General features: G+C 33.1%; 1 protein-coding gene and 1 long non-coding RNA gene across 2 annotated transcripts in view; one reads left to right on the forward strand and one right to left on the reverse strand.

The window, feature by feature from the left end:
• The window catches only part of LOC132756749 (uncharacterized), a 37,148-nt gene extending 15,882 nt beyond the window's left edge, over positions 1-21,266 (reverse strand). Inside the window, exons 1-3 of the mRNA XM_060747887.1 lie at positions 20,856-21,266; positions 18,995-19,334; positions 18,522-18,566 (exon numbers count right to left, since the gene is read on the reverse strand). Coding sequence (XP_060603870.1) covers positions 18,522-18,566; positions 18,995-19,334; positions 20,856-21,266 — 796 coding nt within the window. The remainder of the gene's footprint in view (positions 1-18,521; positions 18,567-18,994; positions 19,335-20,855) is intronic.
• On the forward strand, positions 10,691-14,413 carry LOC132756744 (uncharacterized). The gene is made up of 3 exons (XR_009629369.1): positions 10,691-11,281; positions 11,680-11,953; positions 13,099-14,413. It is a non-coding gene; the product is annotated as an uncharacterized LOC132756744 (long non-coding RNA).
• Positions 21,267-26,140: the final 4,874 nt, after the last annotated feature.

Below are 26,140 nucleotides of genomic sequence, written 5' to 3' on the forward strand. Positions count from 1 at the left end.
TGTAAAAAAGCAAATCAGAGTTATGGGACTTGTGCCAATCATCTTAGATAATCACAGAGAACAAGTGTGTAAAGTTTCAATCCATTCCCTTCAGTAGTTATGGAGATACCAGCTTACACGCAACAACTTAACCAAGAATTTCTAAGTCGAATAAGGGGCATAATTATGAAAAAAGCAAATCAGAGTTATTGGACTTGTGCCAATCATCTTAGATAATCACAGAGAACAAGTGTGTAAAGTTTCAATTCATTCCCGTCAGTAGTTATGGAGATACCAGCTTACATACAAAAACTTAACCAAGAATTTCTAAGTCGAAAAAGGGGCATAATTATGAAAAAAAGCAAATCAGAGTTATGGGACTTGTGCCAATCATCTTAGATAATCACAGAGAACAAGTGTGTGAAGTTTCAATCCATTCCCTTCAGTAGTTATGGAGATACCAGCTTACATTACAAAACTTAACCTAGAATTTCTTAGTCGAAAAAGGGGCATAATTATAAAATAAAGCAAATCAGAGTTATGGGACTTGTGCCAATCATCTTAGATAATCACAGAGAACAAGTGTGTGAAGTTTCAATCCATTCCCTTCAGTAGTTATGGAGATACCAGCTTACATACAAAAACTTAACCACAGGGACGCCGACGCCGACAAATGGGTGACTGCATTAGCTCGATTATTCTGCGAATAGTCGAGCTAATAAAAATGTGCATGCATATTATTTTTCGCCTAACTAAATGTATTTATTTTTACTTTTATAAATACTGAAAGTTTGTTCATTTTTTAATAATAAATGTCTAATTTGCTTGTTATATTCATCTACTTCTTATATTACGCTTAAAATAAGGGTGTACAGAATCTTAGTCAGTCTTTAGACAAGGACGTTGAACATAATAATAATTATAATAATAATAATAATAATAATAATAATAATGATTATTAATGATTAATGATTATTATATTATATTATAATAACACAAAACAGATAGGTATTTCTGTCTAACCTAACTAAACTTACACTGAGTAACTATATACATGTTAGCAAATAGTATGTAAATACTAGGAGTTGTTGACTTATTCCAATGTATAGTGTAAAAGTCTGCCTAAATTAAGTAAATTTATAGATATAAAAGTACGTTAGAATTTTTTTGTCAAGTAAAAATAATGTTTGACTGTATGCTCTTTTGGAGTATACGTAATATTTGATACTGAACTTCAAATTCGATACTATTTTCTTTTATGAATTATGATACAGCCAAATCCAGAAAACGATTTGTGTTATTTATAATTATGGAAATCAGACTTTTATTACAATTGTAATGTAATGATCCATGACGATATGAGAACTGAGAAAAAACAAGAGCTGTCACAGAACGTGACAAATGCCCCAGAATGATTCTAGTTCTAAACCAACTATTACATGTTAAGTGTGGTGGTAAAAATTGACAAAGTTTGAACCTCAGCAGTGAACTATAAGTTATACAAAGAAACCTAGGCCTTGTTCACAACACATTATCCATCAATGGTGACTTTATATTTTTAAATAAAAATTGAAACTTTCATGTATATGGAAGTTACAGAGCGGACACAACAACCACCATTTATATGTATATAACATAAATATTGAAAAAGTTTAAACCCCAGCAGTGACCTTAAACTAAGGCGTAGGAACACGGATGTTAAGGGCAACACATGATACATTTATGATAATTTCATATGTGAAATAAAAAATATAATCCTTTCATGCATATTATTTTCAGAGCAGACACGACCATCTCTGCCTATATGTATATTAATATCAAAATTAACAAAGTTTGAACCCCACAATTACCTGGACCTAAGTCATAGAAACCAGTCTTGTTCGCGACACACCATACATCTATGGTTATTTCATATATATGAAAGAAAAATTAAAATCCTTTCATGCATACTGAATCAGAGCGGACATGACAACCACTGTCTATGTGTATAAAGCCTGAATGACTGACGGAATGACAGACTGACAGACGGACGGTTCGATTTTAATATGCCATCCTTCGAGGGCATAAAACATTTATTTACATGTATTCATAATTTATGTGACATAAAACAACTCTAAGTAAGATTTGGTTTATATCATTCCAATATGCCCTTACATCTACATAATGAGTGTAAATTAAACACTTAACATAAGGAAGCCTACAATCAAAAATTTAATTTAGCATTGTCTCTATTACTGTTACTTTTAACGATTCTCTTTCACACTGTATTGAATGGCTATCAATTTCAAAATACAGCTACATGATCAGCAATATTATCAACCCAATTTCTCACTCCTGACTGAGTCTCACAACTCCTCATGGTGTCCATATGCGAGGTACCATGTAACGGTGGAGACATCGGAACACATTCAAACTACGTGTGCACCAGCCATAAGTAAGGCAGTAATACACATCAATGCTGTCATTCGTGTAGATAATCCAATTCATGTAGTTATGGCTGCTTATATGTATGCTCTGCAATTTCGTGCACAAAATAAAAGGATCCTTTTGAATTGTGAAAAAGGACAAGTCAAGACTTTTTCTGTCTATTTATTCTTGGAAACAGCTAGAGCTTAATACCATGCTTTTTTCTCATCCTGGGATAGTGTACTGAACACATTTCGTCCGTTGACTCCTAACATAGTTCCTGCTTTGGCAATTTCTTGTGAATATTTTTTAATGTGAATAATACTAAATTAATAAGATTTAAAAATTCGTGTTGAATTTTTAAGCAATTAAATGTCTAACAAATCTTTAATACCTTAATAACTGAAATAGCACTGACTTAAAATGCTAAAAATCTTAAGGAATTAATACATTAATGAAATAACATATTATTTACTGAAAAAGCACTACCTATTTTATTAATTATTAAAACGAAAAAAAAAAAAAAAAAGAGAAAAAAAAGAGTTCATGATCAAGGTTTCGAAGTCAGTTCTCCTGGGTGAGAGGCTCCCATGCTACCACTGAGCTAGTGCCACATTCCGACATGTTATGACATCATTTAACAAGTAGTTTTACATATACATCAATGCAGTCGATGTGGAATTATAAAGTTTAAATACTCTACATATAGTACTGTATCTTTAAATTGTTTTGATACTTGCAATAATTTTACATTGTATTTTCACAAAGTAAATTGAACTCTTCTTATCTACCTTTTAAAAAGACATAAAAACCTCTTAATCACTGTGTTTAAACGACCACAGTTGTTTTTTGTTGTTGTTGTTGTTTTTTTGTGAGGGCGAAAGAACCGGACCCAGATCAAGTATTCAGAAATAAAATAGCTTGAACAGCATAACTTCTTTCAATGAATCAATAAAATTACATAACAACACCTTGCTTATTCTAAGAATGAAATATTTAAGGCATAAGTAGAATTTCAGCATTTATTTATAAGCGTTTACATATAATTTTGTTTAACCTGCCAGTTTTGTTTACAACCGTTACAGTGGAAACCATCGAACTCGTACCAAAACATAATCGTTCTTATTTTAGTGAAAGTGCCTTAAATTTACTAGAAATGATTTTCCTGCAAACATTTATTAAAATATATGTTATGAATCATATTTCAACAACTTAGAATAAAAATTAATAATGTTGAGTTCAATATACATGTTCTATGAAGTGTGTGAAGTTTCAATCCATTCCCTTCAGTAGTTATGGAGATACCAGCTTACATACAAAAACTTAACCACAGGGACGCCGACGCCGACAAATGGGTGACTGCATTAGCTCGATTATTCTGCGAATAGTCGAGCTAATAAAAATGTGCATGCATATTATTTTTCGCCTAACTAAATGTATTTATTTTTACTTTTATAAATACTGAAAGTTTGTTCATTTTTTAATAATAAATGTCTAATTTGCTTGTTATATTCATCTACTTCTTATATTACGCTTAAAATAAGGGTGTACAGAATCTTAGTCAGTCTTTAGACAAGGACGTTGAACATAATAATAATTATAATAATAATAATAATAATAATAATAATAATGATTATTAATGATTAATGATTATTATATTATATTATAATAACACAAAACAGATAGGTATTTCTGTCTAACCTAACTAAACTTACACTGAGTAACTATATACATGTTAGCAAATAGTATTTAAATACTAGGAGTTGTTGACTTATTCCAATGTATAGTGTAAAAGTCTGCCTAAATTAAGTAAATTTATATAGATATAAAAGTACGTTAGAATTTTTTTGTCAAGTAAAAATAATGTTTGACTGTATGCTCTTTTGGAGTATACGTAATATTTGATACTGAACTTCAAAATTCGATACTATTTTTTTTATGAATTATGATACAGCCAAATCCAGAAAACGATTTGTGTTATTTATAATTATGGAAATCAGACTTTTATTACAATTGTAATGTAATGATCCATGACGATATGAGAACTGAGAAAAAACAAGAGCTGTCACAGAACGTGACAAATGCCCCAGAATGATTCTAGTTCTAAACCAACTATTACATGTTAAGTGTGGTGGTAAAAATTGACAAAGTTTGAACCTCAGCAGTGAACTATAAGTTATACAAAGAAACCTAGGCCTTGTTCACAACACATTATCCATCAATGGTGACTTTATATTTTTAAATAAAAATTGAAACTTTCATGTATATGGAAGTTACAGAGCGGACACAACAACCACCATTTATATGTATATAACATAAATATTGAAAAAGTTTAAACCCCAGCAGTGACCTTAAACTAAGGCGTAGGAACACGGATGTTAAGGGCAACACATGATACATTTATGATAATTTCATATGTGAAATAAAAAATATAATCCTTTCATGCATATTATTTTCAGAGCAGACACGACCATCTCTGCCTATATGTATATTAATATCAAAATTAACAAAGTTTGAACCCCACAATTACCTGGACCTAAGTCATAGAAACCAGTCTTGTTCGCGACACACCATACATCTATGGTTATTTCATATATTATGAAAGAAAAATTAAAATCCTTTCATGCATACTGAATCAGAGCGGACATGACAACCACTGTCTATGTGTATAAAGCCTGAATGACTGACGGAATGACAGACTGACAGACGGACGGTTCGATTTTAATATGCCATCCTTCGAGGGCATAAAACATTTATTTACATGTATTCATAATTTATGTAACATAAAACAACTCTAAGTAAGATTTGGTTTATATCATTCCAATATGCCCTTACATCTACATAATGGGTGTAAATTAAACACTTAACATAAGGAAGCCTACAATCAAAAATTTAATTTAGCATTGTCTCTATTACTGTTACTTTTAACGATTCTCTTTCACACTGTATTGAATGGCTATCAATTTCAAAATACAGCTACATGATCAGCAATATTATCAACCCAATTTCTCACTCCTGACTGAGTCTCACAACTCCTCATGGTGTCCATATGCGAGGTACCATGTAACGGTGGAGACATCGGAACACATTCAAACTACGTGTGCACCAGCCATAAGTAAGGCAGTAATACACATCAATGCTGTCATTCGTGTAGATAATCCAATTCATGTAGTTATGGCTGCTTATATGTATGCTCTGCAATTTCGTGCACAAAATAAAAGGATCCTTTTGAATTGTGAAAAAGGACAAGTCAAGACTTTTTCTGTCTATTTATTCTTGGAAACAGCTAGAGCTTAATACCATGCTTTTTTCTCATCCTGGGATAGTGTACTGAACACATTTCGTCCGTTGACTCCTAACATAGTTCCTGCTTTGGCAATTTCTTGTGAATATTTTTTAATGTGAATAATACTAAATTAATAAGATTTAAAAATTCGTGTTGAATTTTTAAGCAATTAAATGTCTAACAAATCTTTAATACCTTAATAACTATGAAATAGCACTGACTTAAAATGCTAAAAATCTGAAGGAATTAATACATTAATGAAATAACATATTATTTACTGAAAAAGCACTACCTATTTTATTAATTATTAAAACGAAAAAAAAAAAAAAAGAGAAAAAAAAAGAGTTCATGATCAAGGTTTCGAAGTCAGTTCTCCTGGGTGAGAGGCTCCCATGCTACCACTGAGCTAGTGCCACATTCCGACATGTTATGACATCATTTAACAAGTAGTTTTACATATACATCAATGCAGTCGATGTGGAATTATAAAGTTTAAATACTCTACATATAGTACTGTATCTTTAAATTGTTTTGATACTTGCAATAATTTTATTTTCACAAAGTAAATTGAATTCTTCTTATCTACCTTTTAAAAAGACATAAAAACCTCTTAATCACTGTGTTTAAACGACCACAGTTGTTTTTTGTTGTTGTTGTTGTTGTTTTTTGTGAGGGCGAAATAACCGGACCCAGATCAAGTATTCAGAAATAAAATAGCTTGAACAGCATAACTTCTTTCAATGAATCAATAAAATTACATAACAACACCTTGCTTATTCTAAGAATGAAATATTTAAGGCATAAGTAGAATTTCAGCATTTATTTATAAGCGTTTACATATAGGCCTAATTTTGTTTAACCTGCCAGTTTTGTTTACAACCGTTACAGTGGAAACCATCGAACTCGTACCAAAACATAATCGTTCTTATTTTAGTGAAAGTGCCTTAAATTTACTAGAAATGATTTTCCTGCAAACATTTATTAAAATATATGTTATGAATCATATTTCAACAACTTAGAATAAAAATTAATAATGTTGAGTTCAATATACATGTTCTATGATATTTGCATTAACTGAAATTAATGCCAGAAAATGACGTTTAGATATTAGATAAAAATCTTATTTTGGAATAGAGCACAGGCAAGCCCCAACTTTATATTGATATAGTTGAAGCCTTTGATACATTACAACACAATACTGTAATGATTTTGTTGGGGCTGGACTGTGCTGATACTTTAATTTTCGTTTAAAACAGCAAAAATACGTGAATTTTCCTAATTTTGCTGGAAATAGGGGTATTTCCATAGAACATAAATCATACTAAATGTAAACATATGTCTATAAATTCATATTTTTTTAACAGTTTAAGGATTGAACTTATAAATAAAACCAAAAACAAGAACTTTTCATCAAATTATTTTTTGCCAAAATCTTGGGCAAAAATCCATGGTTAGTGAACCTAGCTCTTTGTCAAGTTGGCAGCCTAGTAGCATTAAGAAAAGGGAAGAATAGTTCAAACTCGATGATAATATAAAATCTGAAATAAAAATTTATCAGTCCAATATCAAAACAATTACTCAATATCATGAAGTAAGATTTCAAAATGAAAAGCATATGAAAGATATACGACACATCACATAAGAGGACCAAGAGGTCATTTTATTGACATAAACTCTAGTTTTTTTTATAGAAGATGTATGAGGGGATTATCTAGATGTACATATACACTAGTTGTTATGGAACATATATGAGGAATCACCTTAAATGTATAAACACTCTTATAGAACATGTATTAGGGGATTAGGTTTGATCGCTCTGAAAAAGAAATATTCTCCTAGATTAATTATGTAATTAAAGTTATGAACAACTCGTACATCATCCTGAATGAATCATTCATACATATTATTGAACAAAAAAGAGCATGATCCTCTGGTCATCTAACGTGATCCCCTAAATAAGTTCAATGTGAACTAAAATATATGAACTGGAACTCCGCCAGCCGGATGTGTTGCCTTATGAACAGTATAGTTGTCGGCATTTTCCTCTTAAATATAGGTTTAATAACTAACACCGCTAAAGGGCAGAGTACCAGTTCTACGTCTCTACTTCTTCGTAATGAAACCTATCATCCTACGAAGTTTCTAGTCCAGCTTTTAAATGTCATGTGAAATTTCTCTAACAAAAATAAAGTATGAAATTAACAAAGGGTAATAACTTAAAAAGTAAGAAGTGCAGAGTACCGGTTCTTGTGCAATGTACGTTATATTAATAATATCTATCATCCTTTGAAGTTTCAAGTCCATGGCTTTTAAAGTTAAGTAGAAATAGCCCGGGCAAAATAAAAGTATGACAATTAACAAAAGGGCAATAACTTTAAAATCAAAGAAGTGCAGAGTACCGGTTCTTGTGCACTGCACTTTGGGTAATTGAAAGAAGCATGCATACCAAGGTTTGAGTCAATCCAATTTATAGTGACTGAGTTATGCTCTGACAAGCCTAAGGGGACGAAGAATACAACGACGCCGCCGACAAAAATAATACCTACATGTCGCATTTTTAAGGCGACACAACAACCTTGCGATCCCTACAGAGTCTTCCATGAACCCCTCTTTCATAATTCGTAAATGAATAGAGCATGTGCATCTATCTACCCCCGGGTTATCGTGCCTGATTCCCTTATACATGCTATTTAAGCTTTGTGTGTGTGTACATTTAGATGATCCGCTAGAAGCTTACGTGATTTATTTTTCCATGTTTGAACAGAACTAAAGAATTATATATGTACATTTAAACCTAGTCGTCAGTTATGTGATTCCCTCATAACACTAGAGTATATAAAAAATTGCATGATTATTCTGTCATATTAAGTGATTCCTTCATACGTGTCCCATAATAAATAAAGTTTTTGAACATCTGGAAGATTCCCTGGTCATCTGTACACAAATAAAAAGAGTAAATGTATATCTATATGATCCCCTGGTCATCTAACATGATGGCCTGATGCATGTTAATAAAAAAGAAGTATTTACATTAAGAGGACTCCTAGTCCGCTTACGTGATTCTCTTATACAAGTTCAACAATAAATATAATAATTATATGTATATCAACTTTATCACATGGCCGTGTTTTGTAATCCCCTTTTGCATGTACCATAATGAAAAAAAATATATATATTCATCTTCTACATGCCCAATAAGAACTATAGTCTGTCCCATCAAATTTGAACATTCCATTTTTTATTTAATATAATAGTAAAATCATTTAAATTAATGTCATGTTAACCTTGACGTCAATATCTCTAGGCATGTTTTTCATTTTTTTCATAAAGTCAGTAATATAGTCAAAATGTTAAAATTATATTTTTTCACGTTGACTTACGTTGTAACCTGACGTGACATCCATTTCAAAATGGCGGCGCCCATATAGGGTTCGTCTCACAATTAGCGTGAAATGTACTCGGTAATTTAAAAAAAATATGTTATTATTTACTTCCTGATCAATAGTTAAATGTTCTCATTAAATTGAAAAATGACAACAAAGTTGGTGTCAAAAAGGCAATTTTACTAGCAAACCATTATTTAAAATAATCAAAATCATTTGAAGTGAAAATATCAGTAAGCTTTATAAATTCTTACACACAAAGATTTAATTAATTACCATGATATACTGTCGTAATTTATATTTTTAAGAGAAAAAAGAACAATGAAGTGATTTGATTAGATAGCTTTTCAATCAAGCGCGTATCTTGAATACCGCAACGCGTCGTAGGGGAGCGGGAACACTAGCTAGGAGACTATAAAAATGGTTCTTTGCTATTTAATGTTTAATTTACATAATTCTGTAGTTGTCTGAATTCTGTTCATAAGTGTGTACTGAAACGTACCCGGGGTCTGCTAGCCCGGACACACTTCAATATCGACACGTGGGTTCTTCTCAAACACACGTAAATGGATAAGGGAAATTAGGGACACAAGGACTAAAAGATACGGACGCCTGAAATAAGATTAACACAACAATTTATTAAATATACATTTCACAAACAATAAAATTCGTATATAGTATATTCTGTGGATGGCTCTGGCTTGGGCTCCTCGTCTTAGGTCAGGAATATTCTTCTGTTACGTCTAGAATAATGTATAATATAAGATGTAATGTAAGGCTTGACAAATACGGTGTCACGTCTTGCCTGTGGTCTGGAACAAATTCTATGGTAGGAATTACCATGAAATGCTATAAGGTTGATGGGGTATCTAAAAAAAATGGTAACTACAAAATACAAGTGGTGTTCTACCCTGGTATATATGGGTATCACTATAAAATATGGGATTATGGCTATGGAAAAACTTGGTCTTTAGTCAGGATCTATCATAAATGGAGAATAATGCCAAACTGCCAAAACTAGATGATAAAATATAAAGCTTCTATATAAACTATTACTGGCATAAAAGTATTAATATACCTTTCTGGTGTCTGGAGATACATCCATATTCAATATAAGTATAGATGTGGTTGGTGGCTATCTACCAAGGTACTGACAATTTTGGCAGATTCGGGCTGCTATTTATAGGTCTCGGACGCTGGGTGGCTAGTTGGCTAGGGTGCCTAGCTTGGCAGTATCGTCATCGTCTCCGATGACGTCACTGCCTGGCTCGCGCGGGCAGAAATTTAGCCAGTGCCAGCTGCCATGTTTAAATTGGCAGCGTGTGGCTAATTGATCATTAAAACGAGCTACAACGTAGAAAATAAGTTATTTTAAGTAATATAACCATCGTAAATATTAAAAGGATGAAGTTATCTGTACATGCAGTGTATGTTTTGAGGATTAAAAGTTGATGTCATGAAATACAGTTAATTACTTTAGTACTTGAGTAGTTTCCGGATACGGGTTTATTTTTGGACGTAAAATGATGGGCTGGATCGTTACATTGCACCCCGCTCACATGGATTCAGCCCCCTGAATAGTAGGACGGTAAGTATATTTACAGTCGGAAGGTTTTATCATTTTACCTAAAATAATGTCATTGGTAACACGACATAATGAAATAATTATATTATCGGGTAATTATCATTTGATAATTGGTTGTAATTTACACTAATTTGACAGAGGAGTTAAATTAGTCTAACTTTATTATTGTCAAACTTAGTATGTAACAGTTTAAGTCATAGACACATCATATTAATGCATATATTAATTATTATACATGCATAGTAATAATTAAAATTTGCTAAATATTTGCAAATTTTCCATGTAGGAACATTCATGTATGTATTGTCGGAATTGACAAAGTAATTTATGGATGTTGTATATTACAACTTCAATTATATGGCATAAACAAATTAATCATATAAAGGGTCATGTATACAGGTTTCATTCACGCGGCACAGTCAAACATTAAAATATCGCATTCAGATATAGAGCTCTATTATTACATTCATAATTAAGTACATGTATTTTATATTTACAGTGAATAGAGAGCTTGGTGTATTGGTTAGTTGGTCACCTGGAGAAGCGGTTATTACCAACTGCTCATCTAAACAGAAGTATACTTCATTACATCCTCAGCCTAAAATACACTCCTTACAGTGGGACACTGCACAATCATGGCTGGTATATTTAATAATATTCATAATAAATTAACACTTGGCTAATTTAAGCACATAGGCCGGCAAGTCATATAGACAATATATCATCATAGTAATTAAATATCATAACATATATGGCCAATATTTGGTACCCCCCAAGGTATACCAATAATAAAACTTCACTCTTTGATTTCAAAGGTGGCATCACTTCTTTATAAGTGGAATGCAAAACATTGCACTGTTTTGGTTAATCATTTAAAATTTCAATGTCATCACTCTAAATGGTAATTAGCTGTCCATTAAATAACTTTTAGGTCATAATGTTTCAGGCTAATTTGATGGTAATGGTATTATGTCTCTTATTCTATTTGATTTCTTCATTTAGAGTAACGTTCTCCAGGTTCAAGTTTTGTTATTCTCCAGGTTTGTCATATTACGGGAAAAAGGACCACTCTGATGTGCAAGCAGAGGAACGATGGTGTCCACCTGAAGTCAATATTTTTGAACAACAGGGAGCGGGTTAAAGTGTCCACCAGATGAACAGACAGTTGAGTAAACAGCTGTTCAAATGGGAGCAGGAAGGGGGTCCACCTGAAACTCATCAATGTAAAGGGTTGATTTGTAACAAGGAGCGGTGTATTTGGAATTCCATGTCTTCATTTTTGTTGATAGTCATCAGCTGGATTGGTAAGAATAGGTATACATAATTTATTTAAATATCACTTTCATTTAGGATCATATATTATAGAATAACAACAACAACTAGTTGGTTTAAACTTCCTCTTATTATTAGTTTCTATTAATTGACTCTAATGATTTGCAAATAGTATCAAGTTTAAGGTCTTTTCTTTCCTGTTCTGGGTCAGTGACTGATGCAACTAATTTATTTCTTTGTTTATCTGCTGTACGGAAAGCCTCTAATCTAATAGCTGCTTGTTCGGCTTCTAATAGGGTTTTTGGTGATATTTCCTTTAGTCTTAATCTAATCTCTGAGTCTGTAATGGCATCAATAAAATGATCTAAGGCTATTGCCTCAATTACTTCTTTAGAAGCACTGGCATAAGTGTTTCTGGTCAGTCTGTATATATCTTGTGACAATTGAGAAATTGTCTCCCATTTTTGTTTTACTCTGGTTTTAAGTTTGGCTTTAAAAATGTCTGTTCTATTGGCTGGACCATAACTATGGTTAAGTAGGTCAACTAGCAGTTTATAGTCACAATGGTCTCTAGTATCGATTTCAGTCAACATAGATCGGACATCACCCTTTAAACAACTAGCTAGGCATAATCCTTTGGATCTAATGTTCCAATTATTTAAATCACTACAAATTTGGAAAGATATTAAAAATTCATTCAAGTCGTCGGTACCATCAAAAGTTGGGGGTTTCACTTTGATAGTGTTTGTATTTGACATTCTATATGAAGAGGTCTGGTCATCATAAGATAAATTACTACTAGGTATGTCAGTAGAATTTGAATTTCTATTTTCAAATATATCTTGTCTTCTTTCTAGGTTTTTAAGTCTCTGGTCTACAGCTTCTCCCATTGAAGTGAGAGCATTTTTCATTTGTGTAGCAATCTCAAGCATTTTAGCTTCAGATTGGCTAATATTGTCTTGTGCCAAAGAGGCTGGTCTTGAATAGTCTGAGTCTTGAGATAAAGAATCATCTCTATCTGTATTTGTATGGTCTACATGGACATCAATGTCCATATCAATTTGATTTTGTGCCATCTGGTAACGAATAGCAATATCAAGGTTGGTAATAATTATTCTATGTACTATTTATAATAAAAATAATAAAACTAGGTATAATGTATAATGTCTATTCCTTTCTGCTTTCAGGTTGGCCAGACAAGAATGCAGTCAGCAATGGGCATTCAAATAAGGCTATAATCATGCATCCAACCAACAAGTAAACTTGTTTGATTGAATGGTCAGCACCTTGGAAGATCAAAAATCTGGATCAGCAAATGAAATGAACTTTGATACATAAATAATAAAATGTTCTGTCTCTTGGTCTCCTGGTTATTTCCCTGTAATGGTAAAGCAGACAACTGATTAATGGTTGATGATGGATCAATCTGGAAAATTATATAAATCTCATAAAATCATTGGAATCCCACTTCTGACACCAGTTGAAACGTACCCGGGGTCTGCTAGCCCGGACACACTTCAATATCGACACGTGGGTTCTTCTCAAACACACGTAAATGGATAAAGGAAATTAGGGACACAAGGACTAAAAGATACGGACGCCTGAAATAAGATTAACACAACAATTTATTAAATATACATTTCACAAACAATAAAATTCGTATATAGTATATTCTGTGGATGGCTCTGGCTTGGGCTCCTCGTCTTAGGTCAAGAATATTCTTCTGTTACGTCTAGAATAATGTATAATATAAGATGTAATGTAAGGCTTGACAAATACGGTGTCACGTCTTGCCTGTGGTCTGGTACAAATTCTATGGTAGGAATTACCATGAAATGCTATAAGGTTAATGGGGTATCTAAAATGGTAACTACAATATACAGTGGTGTTCTACCCTGGTATATGGGTATCACTATAAAATATGGGATTATGGCTATGGAAACTTGGTCTTTAGTCAGGATCTATCATAAATGGAGAATAATGCCAAACTGCCAAACTAGATGATAAAATATAAAGCTTCTATATAAACTATTACTGGCATGAAGTATTATATACCTTTCTGGTGTCTGGAGATACATCCATATTCAATATAGTATAGATGTGGTCTGGTGGCTATCTACCAAGGTACTGACAATTTTGGCAGATTCGGGCTGCTATTTATAGTCTCGGACGCTGGGTGGCTAGCTTGGCTAGGGTGCCTAGCTTGGCAGTATCGTCATCGTCTCCGATGACGTCACTGCCTGGCTCGCGCGGGCAGAAATTTAGCCAGTGCCAGTTGCCATGTTTAAATTGGCAGCGTGTAGCTAATTGATCATTAAAACGGCTACAACGTAGAAAATAAGTTATTTTAAGTAATATAACCATCGTAAATATTAAAAGGATGAAGTTATCTGTACATGCAGTGTATGTTTTGAGGATTAAAAGTTGATGTCATGAAATACAGTTAATTACTTTAGTACTTGAGTAGTTTCCGGATACGGGTTTATTTTCGGACGTAAAATGATGGGCTGGATCGTTACAGTACCACGTCTATTCGAAAGTAAATAAATTGACCTGGTTCGACGGGATACAAAAATATGTTACCCTTCTTATTTCGTGTGCGATGTTCGTGCGCTAACGAGAGAACACAGACTCGCGTTCAAGGAAAATGTACATTATAAGAATATAATATATATTGCTTTCTAGTTTAAGCAATCACTTTAAGTTCGTAAATACAGATTTAACCTTCCGTCTCACAATTCAACAAAATGTCCAGAAATACCGGCAGTGATTTCAAATTATTAAGAGTAAGTTTGAGTTGGCGACAATACGTGTTTTTTTTGTAGACTCTAAGTGTTACATACAATAATTTTGTTAATATGAAGGGTAGATCGAGTCAAAGAGAAACAGCGAGTGACGTTCTCAATAGTTTTAGCCTTCCTAAAATTTGAAAATATTCAGTGAAAAAAAAAAAACAATAGATCTAGCATATTTTTCGCGGGAGAAAAAATACCGCGTATTGTATATTTTGTAGCTAAAAGAGTAGGATTTTCAGAAGTCTTGAACAACGAGGTAATATGTAGGGAAATTATTTCTGAGAAATATATAAAATAGTTTAAAAATATAAAATCAAAACGAATGTTATATGTAATTAATGGAAGAAGTATTGCACTGTTGTAGATTCATGTCATTAAGTTTGTTTAAAATTATTTTTAAATAGTATCAAAAGTTTTATATTATTAATATGAATTGAAGGTGTAATTTTTACAGTTAAGTTGCAAAATCTGGGTATACAAAAATTATTTTAAATGCCATCAAGGCAAGTTTATCTCAACGCTTAAAATTATCTGTTTGAGGTTACATATGCCTAACCGCCCTCTGTCAATGCCGCAACTGGAATCATCCATATAAAGCGCGAGGCATTTTTGTTACGTCATATATTTCGTAAATTGTTGTTGACGTAATAAAGTTTTTTTGTCAGGAAACCATAAACATTGTGATGTTGACAACTAAAATTGATGGGCCGTTCTTGAATTATGGATTTGGAACATGCTGAATTATGATGTGTTTCATTTACATATTTCATTTGCTAACCCAGATAAATCCACAATTGAACAATGTTTTAATAATGAAACGGATTATCTGTTTAAAAAATCTGGATCATCAAAAGTGTAGATGTCATGTCATTCAGGATTTTTGAAGCAAAAAAAGTGGGATCTACGGAACTGGATAGAAACTGGCAATGAAGGAATCTTCAAAATGCGAATTTGTAGTGACGTTTATAAAGTTCATATAGTAGGGATTTTATTCATCTTAAAAGTAAGTGCAATTTCTAGATCTTCTCTATGTGACTCGGTGTTCTTGTTGCTTATTTTTGATTTTTTAAAGTTTTCCATCATGCATTGCATCTTAACTGTTACATCTTGTAGATCCAACTTTGTAAAATAATCGTGAAACGACCCCGAGAACCTCATGTATATTTTTAGAAGGATTTAGCTCAATACAGGATTGGAGCAGAACCTCTAGACGCTTGCAGAAATCATGATCACAAAATAGACAAATATCGTTTTTATCGCCGAATTTTACATTTTTCCTTGATTATCGTACTTGATTCGGTGTGAAAAGATGATTTAGACCTGTTTAAGTTCATTCCGTTGGGTACAAAGACAAGATTTTAGCATTTTATCATTCAAGCGCCTTGTCCGGTATATACCGGAGTACGGTATTTAGTGTGGTGCTCCAATCCTTTTTTTAGTCACAGCCATTTTAGAAACATGGCACGTGCTTTTCCCGTTCATCTTCAAATGAAGAGTACTTCGGCAATGGCTACGGAAATTAAACAACAGAGATTTACCATAGAGAAATCAAAATTTGCTTTCACAAGAAAAGTAGACACTTTAGCGTAAAATCCTGAAAAATCTCGAGGGTGACTTTTTTTTAGTTTACAAAAATGTTTTATTATTAATTCAACGTCGTTGTGTTAATTCATACCAGGCAAAAGTTCATTTCCACTTTTAATGGGACAGACTATAGAGTATGCTTATAAAGATGAATACTTGAACATTATTTATAATCACTTAATATATGTTCTAGAAGAACGAGAGAAAATGTATATAAAGATGATAAAACTGTCAGCTTTCAAGATCCCCTAATAGCATAAATTTTCGTGGGTCACTAATTTCTGTGGTTTTCGTAGATAGATGTACATATTTTACGCGCTCGCCTCATACAAGTTCCATAGGACATATGTTTATCTAGACACCCTGTCATTAAACTTGACCCCAATAAATCTCTTCCGTGACAAAACTAATTTATATGTATATCTAATTGATCCCTTGATCGTCTTACGTAATCGAATAATACATGTGCAACAATAAACAGAGTATATGTCATTAGCATGATCCTCGTTTAGTCTTATGTGATCACCTTATACATGTTCGATAATAAACAGAGTATAGTTACATCTAAATGACTCCCGGTAATCTTATGCGATCCCTCATACATGATCCATGACCAATAGAGTATAATTATGTACATCTCAATAATCCCCTGGTCCCCTTACATGATCCCGTTATACATATCCCATAACAAATTGATTATAATTATGTTCATCAACATGAACCCCTGGTTGATTTGCGGGTATATATACATTTAGATAATATCCTGGTCATCTCCCATGATACCCTCATACCTTTTTCATAATGAATAGAGTATATGTACATATATGTCATACCCTAATGTATATTCCATAAGAACAAGAGTGTGTTAATTTACATAAAACCTTTGTCATTATTTAGGATCGCACACATATTTTATAATATGAAAAAGGCAAAGCCTCAAAGCGAGCTCGATGTACTTTTAGCATGAAATAACATGAAATAATCGCTCATTTTTATTTCAAATGCAGTGACGAGTGCGTGTGACGTTACACGTACTGTGTTAAATATGGCTCCGCCCCTGTCGTTAAATGAATAACGAGTTTTGAAAACGTTGATAAAACTTTGTTTATTATATTTCACTCTAGATCTAGAATTTTTCAAGCGAAATAAAGATTGTTAAAAGTGAAATAAATGTAAAATATGATAAACAAGATCAACAAGGAAAGGCGGCGTTCAATGAACTTAAAACGTTTGCGACATTAAAATAGCGTACTTGATTTGTTTGTTTTGCACGTGCTGTTTGGCGCTACATTGTGACGTCATGTAAACAATACTTTAAACGTCTGTACAGCGTTAACGACTGAATAAAAGATATTGGTGTTCGGACTCATTTTCTTAGTTAGACCATTTTCTTTCATTCTAGATATTTTTCACAACAAAATTCGACAAAAAAATTGTTTTAATTTATCAGATTTTTCAAACAAAATGGCGCCTTCAATTTTCATTTCCGTTCGATATTTTATCGGCAGCTTCCGTTATTCTGGTTCCCTGTCCAATTATGGTTCCCATAGACGTGCGCGGGTGACCAGTCTACACATCCGTTTTCAGTCAGAATTCCTCAGTTTTTATCGTTATCTTTAAATTCGAAAAGTTGCGATGTGTCCAATTCGGTACTTCGGACGAAAGTTTTCAAAACCATTAGCAGGTACTCGCGTTACCGTAAGGCTCGCTTTGCGAGCAGGCCCTTCGGGCCAGCTCGTCGAGCTCGCTATAAGAATTACAGTACATGTACATTAAGATAATGTAGATGATCCGATTGTCAGCTTACATGATCCCCTCATATTAATTCTATCAAAACAAGAGCACATGATTTTAATTATGATCTTTTGGCATTTTAAGTAATAACTAGAGTTTTAAAGGCGACACTTACTACGACGTCGGCTTCGACTGTTGTGACTACGAATAACATTTCAACTACTACGGCAAAAATGACAACGATAACGACTTCGACTTACGATAACTAATATAACTACAACAACTCCGGCATAACGACAAAGTGAACTTGAACTTTGACCTACTGACCTATAAAACATTAACTGTGTACATTGTCAACTTATAAGTACGTACAAGTTACAACTAAACGTAAGCTATATACGTCGTTAGATGTATACGGTATCGTCTGGTATGTTTGATTCTTACAATTATGTACTAATTGCGAAAAGGGATTAAAACTAAAGTGACAATAAACTTACTTTGTTTACTTTCTTCATATTTTGATTCTGCCTCTGCTTTGTCATCTACATTAAAACATTCAAATAAATTGAACTAATCTTTTGCAAACATGTATCACAAATAAATGAAAGGACTGTTGTCTGCATTTAATTAAATCCGATTTCGTCAGATTGAATTATAAAATTAAAAATAATGTGACAGATTATATGAACACTAAATTATAATCATAAAAAGAAGTAAATATTGTTCTATAAAATTCATTATAAATATCACGACTCTAACATGCATTTGAAGTATTAGCTTGAAAACTCCATAACTTTTCACTTTTCGAGAAGATTGAGATAATACAATCATTGGTTTTATAATAATTTAAAAAAAAAATCCATTATTTATCGCTGTATTTTAAGCTTTTTCATGATATGATTATTTTCAGGTTTTAAATTGCACGTACAAAATATCAAACATTTTGAAATCAACTCAAATTGAGATTTACCTTTTCTAGTTTCTTCCTTTAACTTTAATTCTTGTATTTGTAGAGCATGGTCATGTATTTGTTTATCATGTTCACACGTTTTCTTGTTTAATTCACCAATACTCTGTGTTTGCTTTCTCGTGATTTGATCTTGCAATTTCAGAGTACATTTTATTTTCTCGTCCTCCATTTTCAACAGTTTTAATTCAGCCTCTACACCCGTTTCTAACTTATGCCAACTGTCTATGGCTTTCTGAATCCTTTTCTCCGCCTGTGGATCAAGTGGTTTCACTTTAAAGTCATCAATCATCATTTGAAGGTCTGGTATGGGAGACACCGCCGTATTTAGCCTCAAAAGAACCTGGAAAAAGACACGCTTAACACCATTAATTTCGTCCAGAGTTCATGTAATATTAGATACCAAAACATAAACTTACATATTGAAAAATAAATAGCAAATGTATGTTCTTACACATCTGTTATTATTATATTCACAACTTTTTAATACTTCCAGATACACAGTAAGAAAAGTTCAATTAGAGAATAATATCGATACTTAGAATTAGACACAACTGTGCAGCCTTTCCATGGAAAAGATACAGTAATATGTTTTGTAGGTGTGCAATACGATTAAGCAATGAAAACGACAAGAACATTAACTATTGACCCGGAACCTATAGTATGTTTCTACTAGTTCCTTATCAGGAAGAATAGCAGAACGTTATCTAATGGTTCAATGTGAATGCTAAAGCTTATGTCACATAACTGCTCCGAAGCGCCGATTGTGGGGTACTGAATATCAGGATTTAATTCCGGAAATTAAATACGTCTGTTGAGCAGGGCATCGGCCTCTTAAATAGCGTTTTTTTCGGTGAGGTGCCAGCCAGTCTCCTTTTCTGCTATTTTTTCCGGCTATCGACCGACTTTGTAGGCATCGCTGAAGTTTGAGATTTTTTCTGACCCTTTCTACGCCAAAGGTTTTTGTTTTTTTTGTTTGTTTCTATTTTGGCAACAATATGCCGGCATATCAAAGTTTTATCACCGACTGTTCGGTGACTCAAGTGTTGCCCAAACGCCGATCAAATGAAATAGCCGTCGCCGGATTACGCCTTGATGTGACCGATAGTCAAACACCCCCCCCCCCCCACACAGACACATAAACACAAACACGTCGTTTAGTGGCAATTTCCCACCGATGACAAAAACATTTTGGTGTCTCCCATTTTTTTACACTCCCTTAATGAATGTCCAGGTGAAAACTATCGTAAATGCAATCGTTGTAAAAATGTAAAAATAATTGATCTTAGTTCCACAATTAAAGATTAATATGATATTATAAAAAAGTGTATATGTGTGGAGTGCTATACTAGTAAACATGGTTTACAGTAAGTTATTTGTAACATAAAAGGTCAGTCTAACCTGTTCGATCTCCGTCCACTTTATTGTGAAAATATACAGCGTTATTCCACTTGTTGAAGATATATGACTGAGCTAAAGAACGAGTGAAAAATTAATGTTTAAGGCTACTGCATCATAGGCTTATACATTTAACATAAATGTTGAAACCCATTCGTCGCAATATAAGATATAATAGATTTATCATGAATTTTCTTACCTTAAATCATTAACTAACAATATTAGAAATTATGTATAGATATGGATTTCGTAAAATAGATAAACTTCAATAATTTAAAAGCTATGTCAACAAAACCCTTAAAATACCTAATATGTGTGTATCACAAACACGTTAACAATATACGAAGTCATCTGAATTGTACGAGGGGTCGTGGTTCCCGAGTATAAATCAGATTGCTGAGTGTTTTCATGTTCTTTCTCTCTCTTTTGTATCATACTATAGTAGGCAAAAATAAAAACTCTTTACCTCATTTCTATATATTTTCAGACGAGATATATCAGCCTCAAGTGAGGCATCACCTTGGGCAGGAATTGAGTTCCATTGAAAGTGCTTGTTCAGACCGAATGACTTGATGTTTCTGAGGAGACATATGATTAATGTGATGTCTAGGTCTGTTGTAGTTGGACCGATGCCAAGTGATGGAAACAGTAGATCATATTGTACCTGTGTAATTATTCCGCGCGTTCTTAGTTTGTTTATTGTTGACCTTTCCTGTTGTAAAAATGCGCTAAGAGATACATTTTTAAGTTTCGTATCTAAAATATTTCTTAGTATTCGTAGTCCACCGTCTATAATCAGCATTTGAAGACGCAACAGACGGCAACGATTCTGCTGCGTCATTGAAGACGTTGCTTGACCTTTACTGGCGGTTGCCATTTTTCGTTTCTTATCCAATCATCAATTCTGTAATAACATAAACAAACCAGGAAACATAGAATCAACACGATTTGTGATTTTGTCACTTTGCATGAGGAATACATCAACCAGCGTTAAACCAGCGTTTAACTGTAAATAAGTACTAATAGTTCTTTCTCAGATGGAAAAGACAAACAAAGGCAACACTAATAAAAAATGTTTTGATACATTCCGTTCTTATGTTTCTTTTAATATAATCGTATAATTACATCTCGATGGACATTCCAATTGTGATACTAGTTTCTATTGTAATTGCAAAGAAAACAGCGGCGGTAATATATTCCGCTTAATGAGAGCGTAAGTGATTAATTTAGCCTTGTTTAAACTGAAAAATGTCGGTCCGAGCGGTGTTGATCGGCCTTTGTTGTCATTTTCTATACATCAAAACTCCTAAACCTGGTGTAAGATAGCCGATAAATAACGTTCAGACAGATATTATTATGGAATGCATTCAGAATGTGTGAATGGGCAAAAGTAAGATTTCGAACGTTCCGTTCTTTATTCATTTTAAAAAGGAAATGGTCATTCGTGGGGAGCTTTGGTAAAAAATAACGAACTGGCGAATTTTGCACGAAATGAAATGCAAACATGTTCAACAATAAATTGAACTCTTCGTAAATCTATCTAAAATTTATTATTTATAAACATAAACGTCGGCCATTTTTTTATGAATTGTTATGTCAATTTCCATGGTGCTAGCTAACATTATAAATTTAACGCTTAGTAACCAACCGTTAATTTAGTTTGTACCTGGAATATTCTCAAATACCTTCTACGATTGCACCACAAATGTCTCATACATATGTAAATACGGTGTCACGTTATTACAGGCTGCAAAATACGATTAAATACTTAATGATTATCGACGACAGTAATCATACTGACATGTTTCAAACGCTATAATATGCTAAATGTCATCCTAACATTGAAATGTATATGTTTTATTATGTTTATTTTGCTTACACCCGTAATTTTAAAACAACATGCTTATCATCCGGTCAGATGTATGTTTCTAATTTAATTTGCAAATTGATGGGTAAGTTGTGAATACCTTCTGGCACAGCAACATAAAGCAACACAATAAAACTCCGTTGAAAGTACAAATGTATTTATATAATGTGTTTGTAGCTTGTAGACTTATTGAAAATATTTATATAACTCACGTTGTATCTAATAAGCATAAAACAGCCTTAACATTATCCATACAAATTTTAAAACGAACACACACAATCTAAAACTGTTTATTACGGTGTCCTTATCGTGCCATTTAGAATGTCGTCCGTCGCATCTAAGGGTAGACACACGACAATGCGAAGTGACATCGCGACAATGCGAAGCGACGCTCGACAACGCGAAGCGATATGCGACAATGCGAAGCGACGCTCGACAGTGTCAAACGATATGTCGCACTGTCGCCTAGAAATGTCGCGGTAAAAAAGGGCGACATTTAAGAAATGTCGCTTCGCGTTGTCGAGTGTCGCTTCGCATTGTCGAGCGTCGCTTCGCGTTGTCGCGATGTCACTTCGCGTTGTCGCGATGTCACTTCGCGTTGTCGCATTGTCACTTCGCATTGTCGAGTGTCGAGGTTGGTAGAAGTGCATACCACGACACTCGACAATGCGAAACGACAACGCGACAATGCGATACGACGCTCGACAATGCGAAGTGACACTCGACATCGCGAAGCGACATTTTTAAAATGTCGAGTAAATGTCGCGTTATTTTTATGATTTTTTACACCGCGACGCTCAACATTGCGAAGCGACACTCGACAATGCGAAGCGACACTCGACAACGCGAAGCGATACTCGACAACGCGAAGCGACACTCGACAATGCGAAGCGACATTTGGAATAATATCGTATCGCATTGTCGTGCGTCTACCGGTGCTTGGTCAGAATTTACTAACTCACCGACAAACGGTGCGATCATGGAAGGGGTCGCACTAAACTGCTGACGAATTAGCTGACGATATAGAATATATAGGAAACTGCTGACCAGTTAAACAAAGAAGGATTATCGAAAACTGCTGACCAGTTAGATAAAGAAGGGAAAACAATGAAGGTGTCAAATTGCCGTTGGTGATATTACAGGCGAGGTCGAGAAATACTTGATAAAATGTTTTTTCAAGATGTCAATATTACAAATGATACATATTAATTATAAAAAATTCAATTGATATATACTGTATATTTCTCAATTTATTTTGATATAATATTTTATTTAAGTACCTTAATGAATTTTCTTCTATGTGTTATATATTGGTTAAAATTTTAAAAATGTAGTCAAAATATGATGTACGAAAAATCATAATTTGTTTCAAGTATGTATAAAACTATGCATCATAGGTTAAAATATATACATGTACATATACGTAATGTATATTTTAACAAAATATAATTATTATGTCGTATTTAGTGCAAATATGAAATAAAATGATTTCTGTTTCCTTATTTGTTGTTCGTATAATTGTATAAGTAATATTGAACAAAAATTAATAATGTGCTAATTGTTATAGTTAATAAGCTTTTATTACATTATAAACAACATGTTTCCACAGATATCCATTAAACTGATAATTTATGAGATCGATATGCCCCAAGGTCATATTAAAATCGATTTCACACGCGACGTGTCATTCTTGATTTATCTATGACAAAATACAATAAACAGTCAAAAATATGTTATTAAAATGCTGACCATATTGTAGAATCTGCTGAAAAGTTAGATATATAGAGAAAAATATATTTAAATGCTACGAAATTGTTACTCATTATGCAATTTTAATATATTTTATAAAACAATGTCGACATTTAATTAAGTAAAAACACTGCTGACCAATTTAATTTTAATTCAAATTGATTTAAGCCGTAAAACTCTCTTATTCTATATGGTCAGCAAATTTAACGCTCTTTACATTCAGGCGAGAAAATGCTGACCAGTTAAACATATAGTAGAATCTGCTGACCAGTTAGATATATAGGGAAACTGCTGACCAGTTAGATATATAGAGAAAAATATATTTTGCCGTGAAATTGTAATTCATTTTATAATGTATGCAAATTCAATATATTTTATAAAATTATGTCGACATTTAATTAAGTAAAAACACTGCTGACCAATTTAATATTATTTCAAATTGATTTAAGCCGTAAAAGTCTTCTTATTCTATATGGTCAGCAAATTTAACGCTCTTTACATTCAGGCGAGAAAATGCTGACCAGTTAAACATATAGTAGAATCTGCTGACCAGTTAGATATATAGGGAAACTGCTGACCAGTTAGAAATATAGAAAAATATATATTTTGCCGTGAAATTGTTACTCATTTTATAATGTATGCAAATTCAATATATTTTATAAAATTATGTCGACATTTAATTAAGTAAAAACACTGCTGACCAATTTAATGTTATTTCAAATTGATTTAAGCCGTAAAACTCTTCTTATTCTATATGGTCAGCAAATTTAACGCTCTTTCACATTCAGGCGAGAAAATGCTGACCAGTTAAACATATAGTAGAATCTGCTGACCAGTTAGATATATAGGGAAACTGCTGACCAGTTAGATATATAGAGAAAAATATATATTGCCGTGAAATTGTTACTCATTTTATAATGTATGCAAATTCAATATACTTTATAAAATTATGTCGACATTTAATTAAGTAAAAACACTGCTGACCAATTTAATGTTATTTCAAATTGATTTAAGCCGTAAAACTCTTCTTATTCTATATGGTTAGCAAATTTAACGCTCTTTACATTCAGGCGAGAAAATGCTGACCAGTTAAACATATACACATGTAGTAGAATCTGCTGACCAGTTAGATATATAGGGAAACTGCTGACCAGTTAGAAATATAGAAAAAAATATATTTTGTCGTGAAATTTTAATTCATTTTATAATGTACGAAATTCAATATATTGTATAAAATTTTGTCGACATTTAATTAAGTTAAAACACTGCTGACTTATTTAATATTAATTCAAATTGCAATTATTGCTTTTGAAAATACATTTTTTTTCCGTTACAAGATTTTTCTATTGAAATATCACTAACAAGAGATTTTGATAAAACTCATAACATCATAATTCTTTATAAAACATTAATTCAAATTTTTGCATATCTTTAGAGGTATTAAAAGCTGTTTAATATATCCTTTTAAAATCACGGATTTATATTACATGTAGTAATGTAAAAGTAAAAGAACAAAAGTAATTTCCCATCTTTTTATTACCCCCTACGGCGTGTTTATATAACTTCACACCTTCAATGTTTCCCTTCTTTGTGTAACTGGTCAGCATTTTCCGATAATCCTTCTTTATTTAACTGATCAGCAGTTTCCTATATATCTATATCGTCAGCTAATTCGTCAGCAGTTTAGTGCGACCCCTTCCATGATCGCACCGTTTGTCGGTGAGTTAGTAAATTCTGACCAAGCACCGGTAGACGCACGACAATGCGATACGATATTATTCCAAATGTCGCTTCGCATTGTCGAGTGTCGCTTCGCGTTGTCGAGTATCGCTTCGCGTTGTCGAGTGTCGCTTCGCATTGTCGAGTGTCGCTTCGCAATGTTGAGCGTCGCGGTGTAAAAATCATAAAAATAACGCGACATTTACTCGACATTTTAAAAATGTCGCTTCGCGATGTCGAGTGTCACTTCGCATTGTCGAGCGTCGTATCGCATTGTCGCGTTGTCGTTTCGCATTGTCGAGTGTCGTGGTATGCACTTCTACCAACCTCGACACTCGACAATGCGAAGTGACAATGCGACAACGCGAAGTGACATCGCGACAACGCGAAGTGACATCGCGACAACGCGAAGCGAC

Source organism: Ruditapes philippinarum, unplaced genomic scaffold (genome assembly GCF_026571515.1).
Source record: "Ruditapes philippinarum isolate M1 unplaced genomic scaffold, ASM2657151v2 ctg1548_1_1_1_1, whole genome shotgun sequence".
In the NCBI taxonomy this organism is placed as follows: domain Eukaryota; kingdom Metazoa; phylum Mollusca; class Bivalvia; order Venerida; family Veneridae; genus Ruditapes; species Ruditapes philippinarum.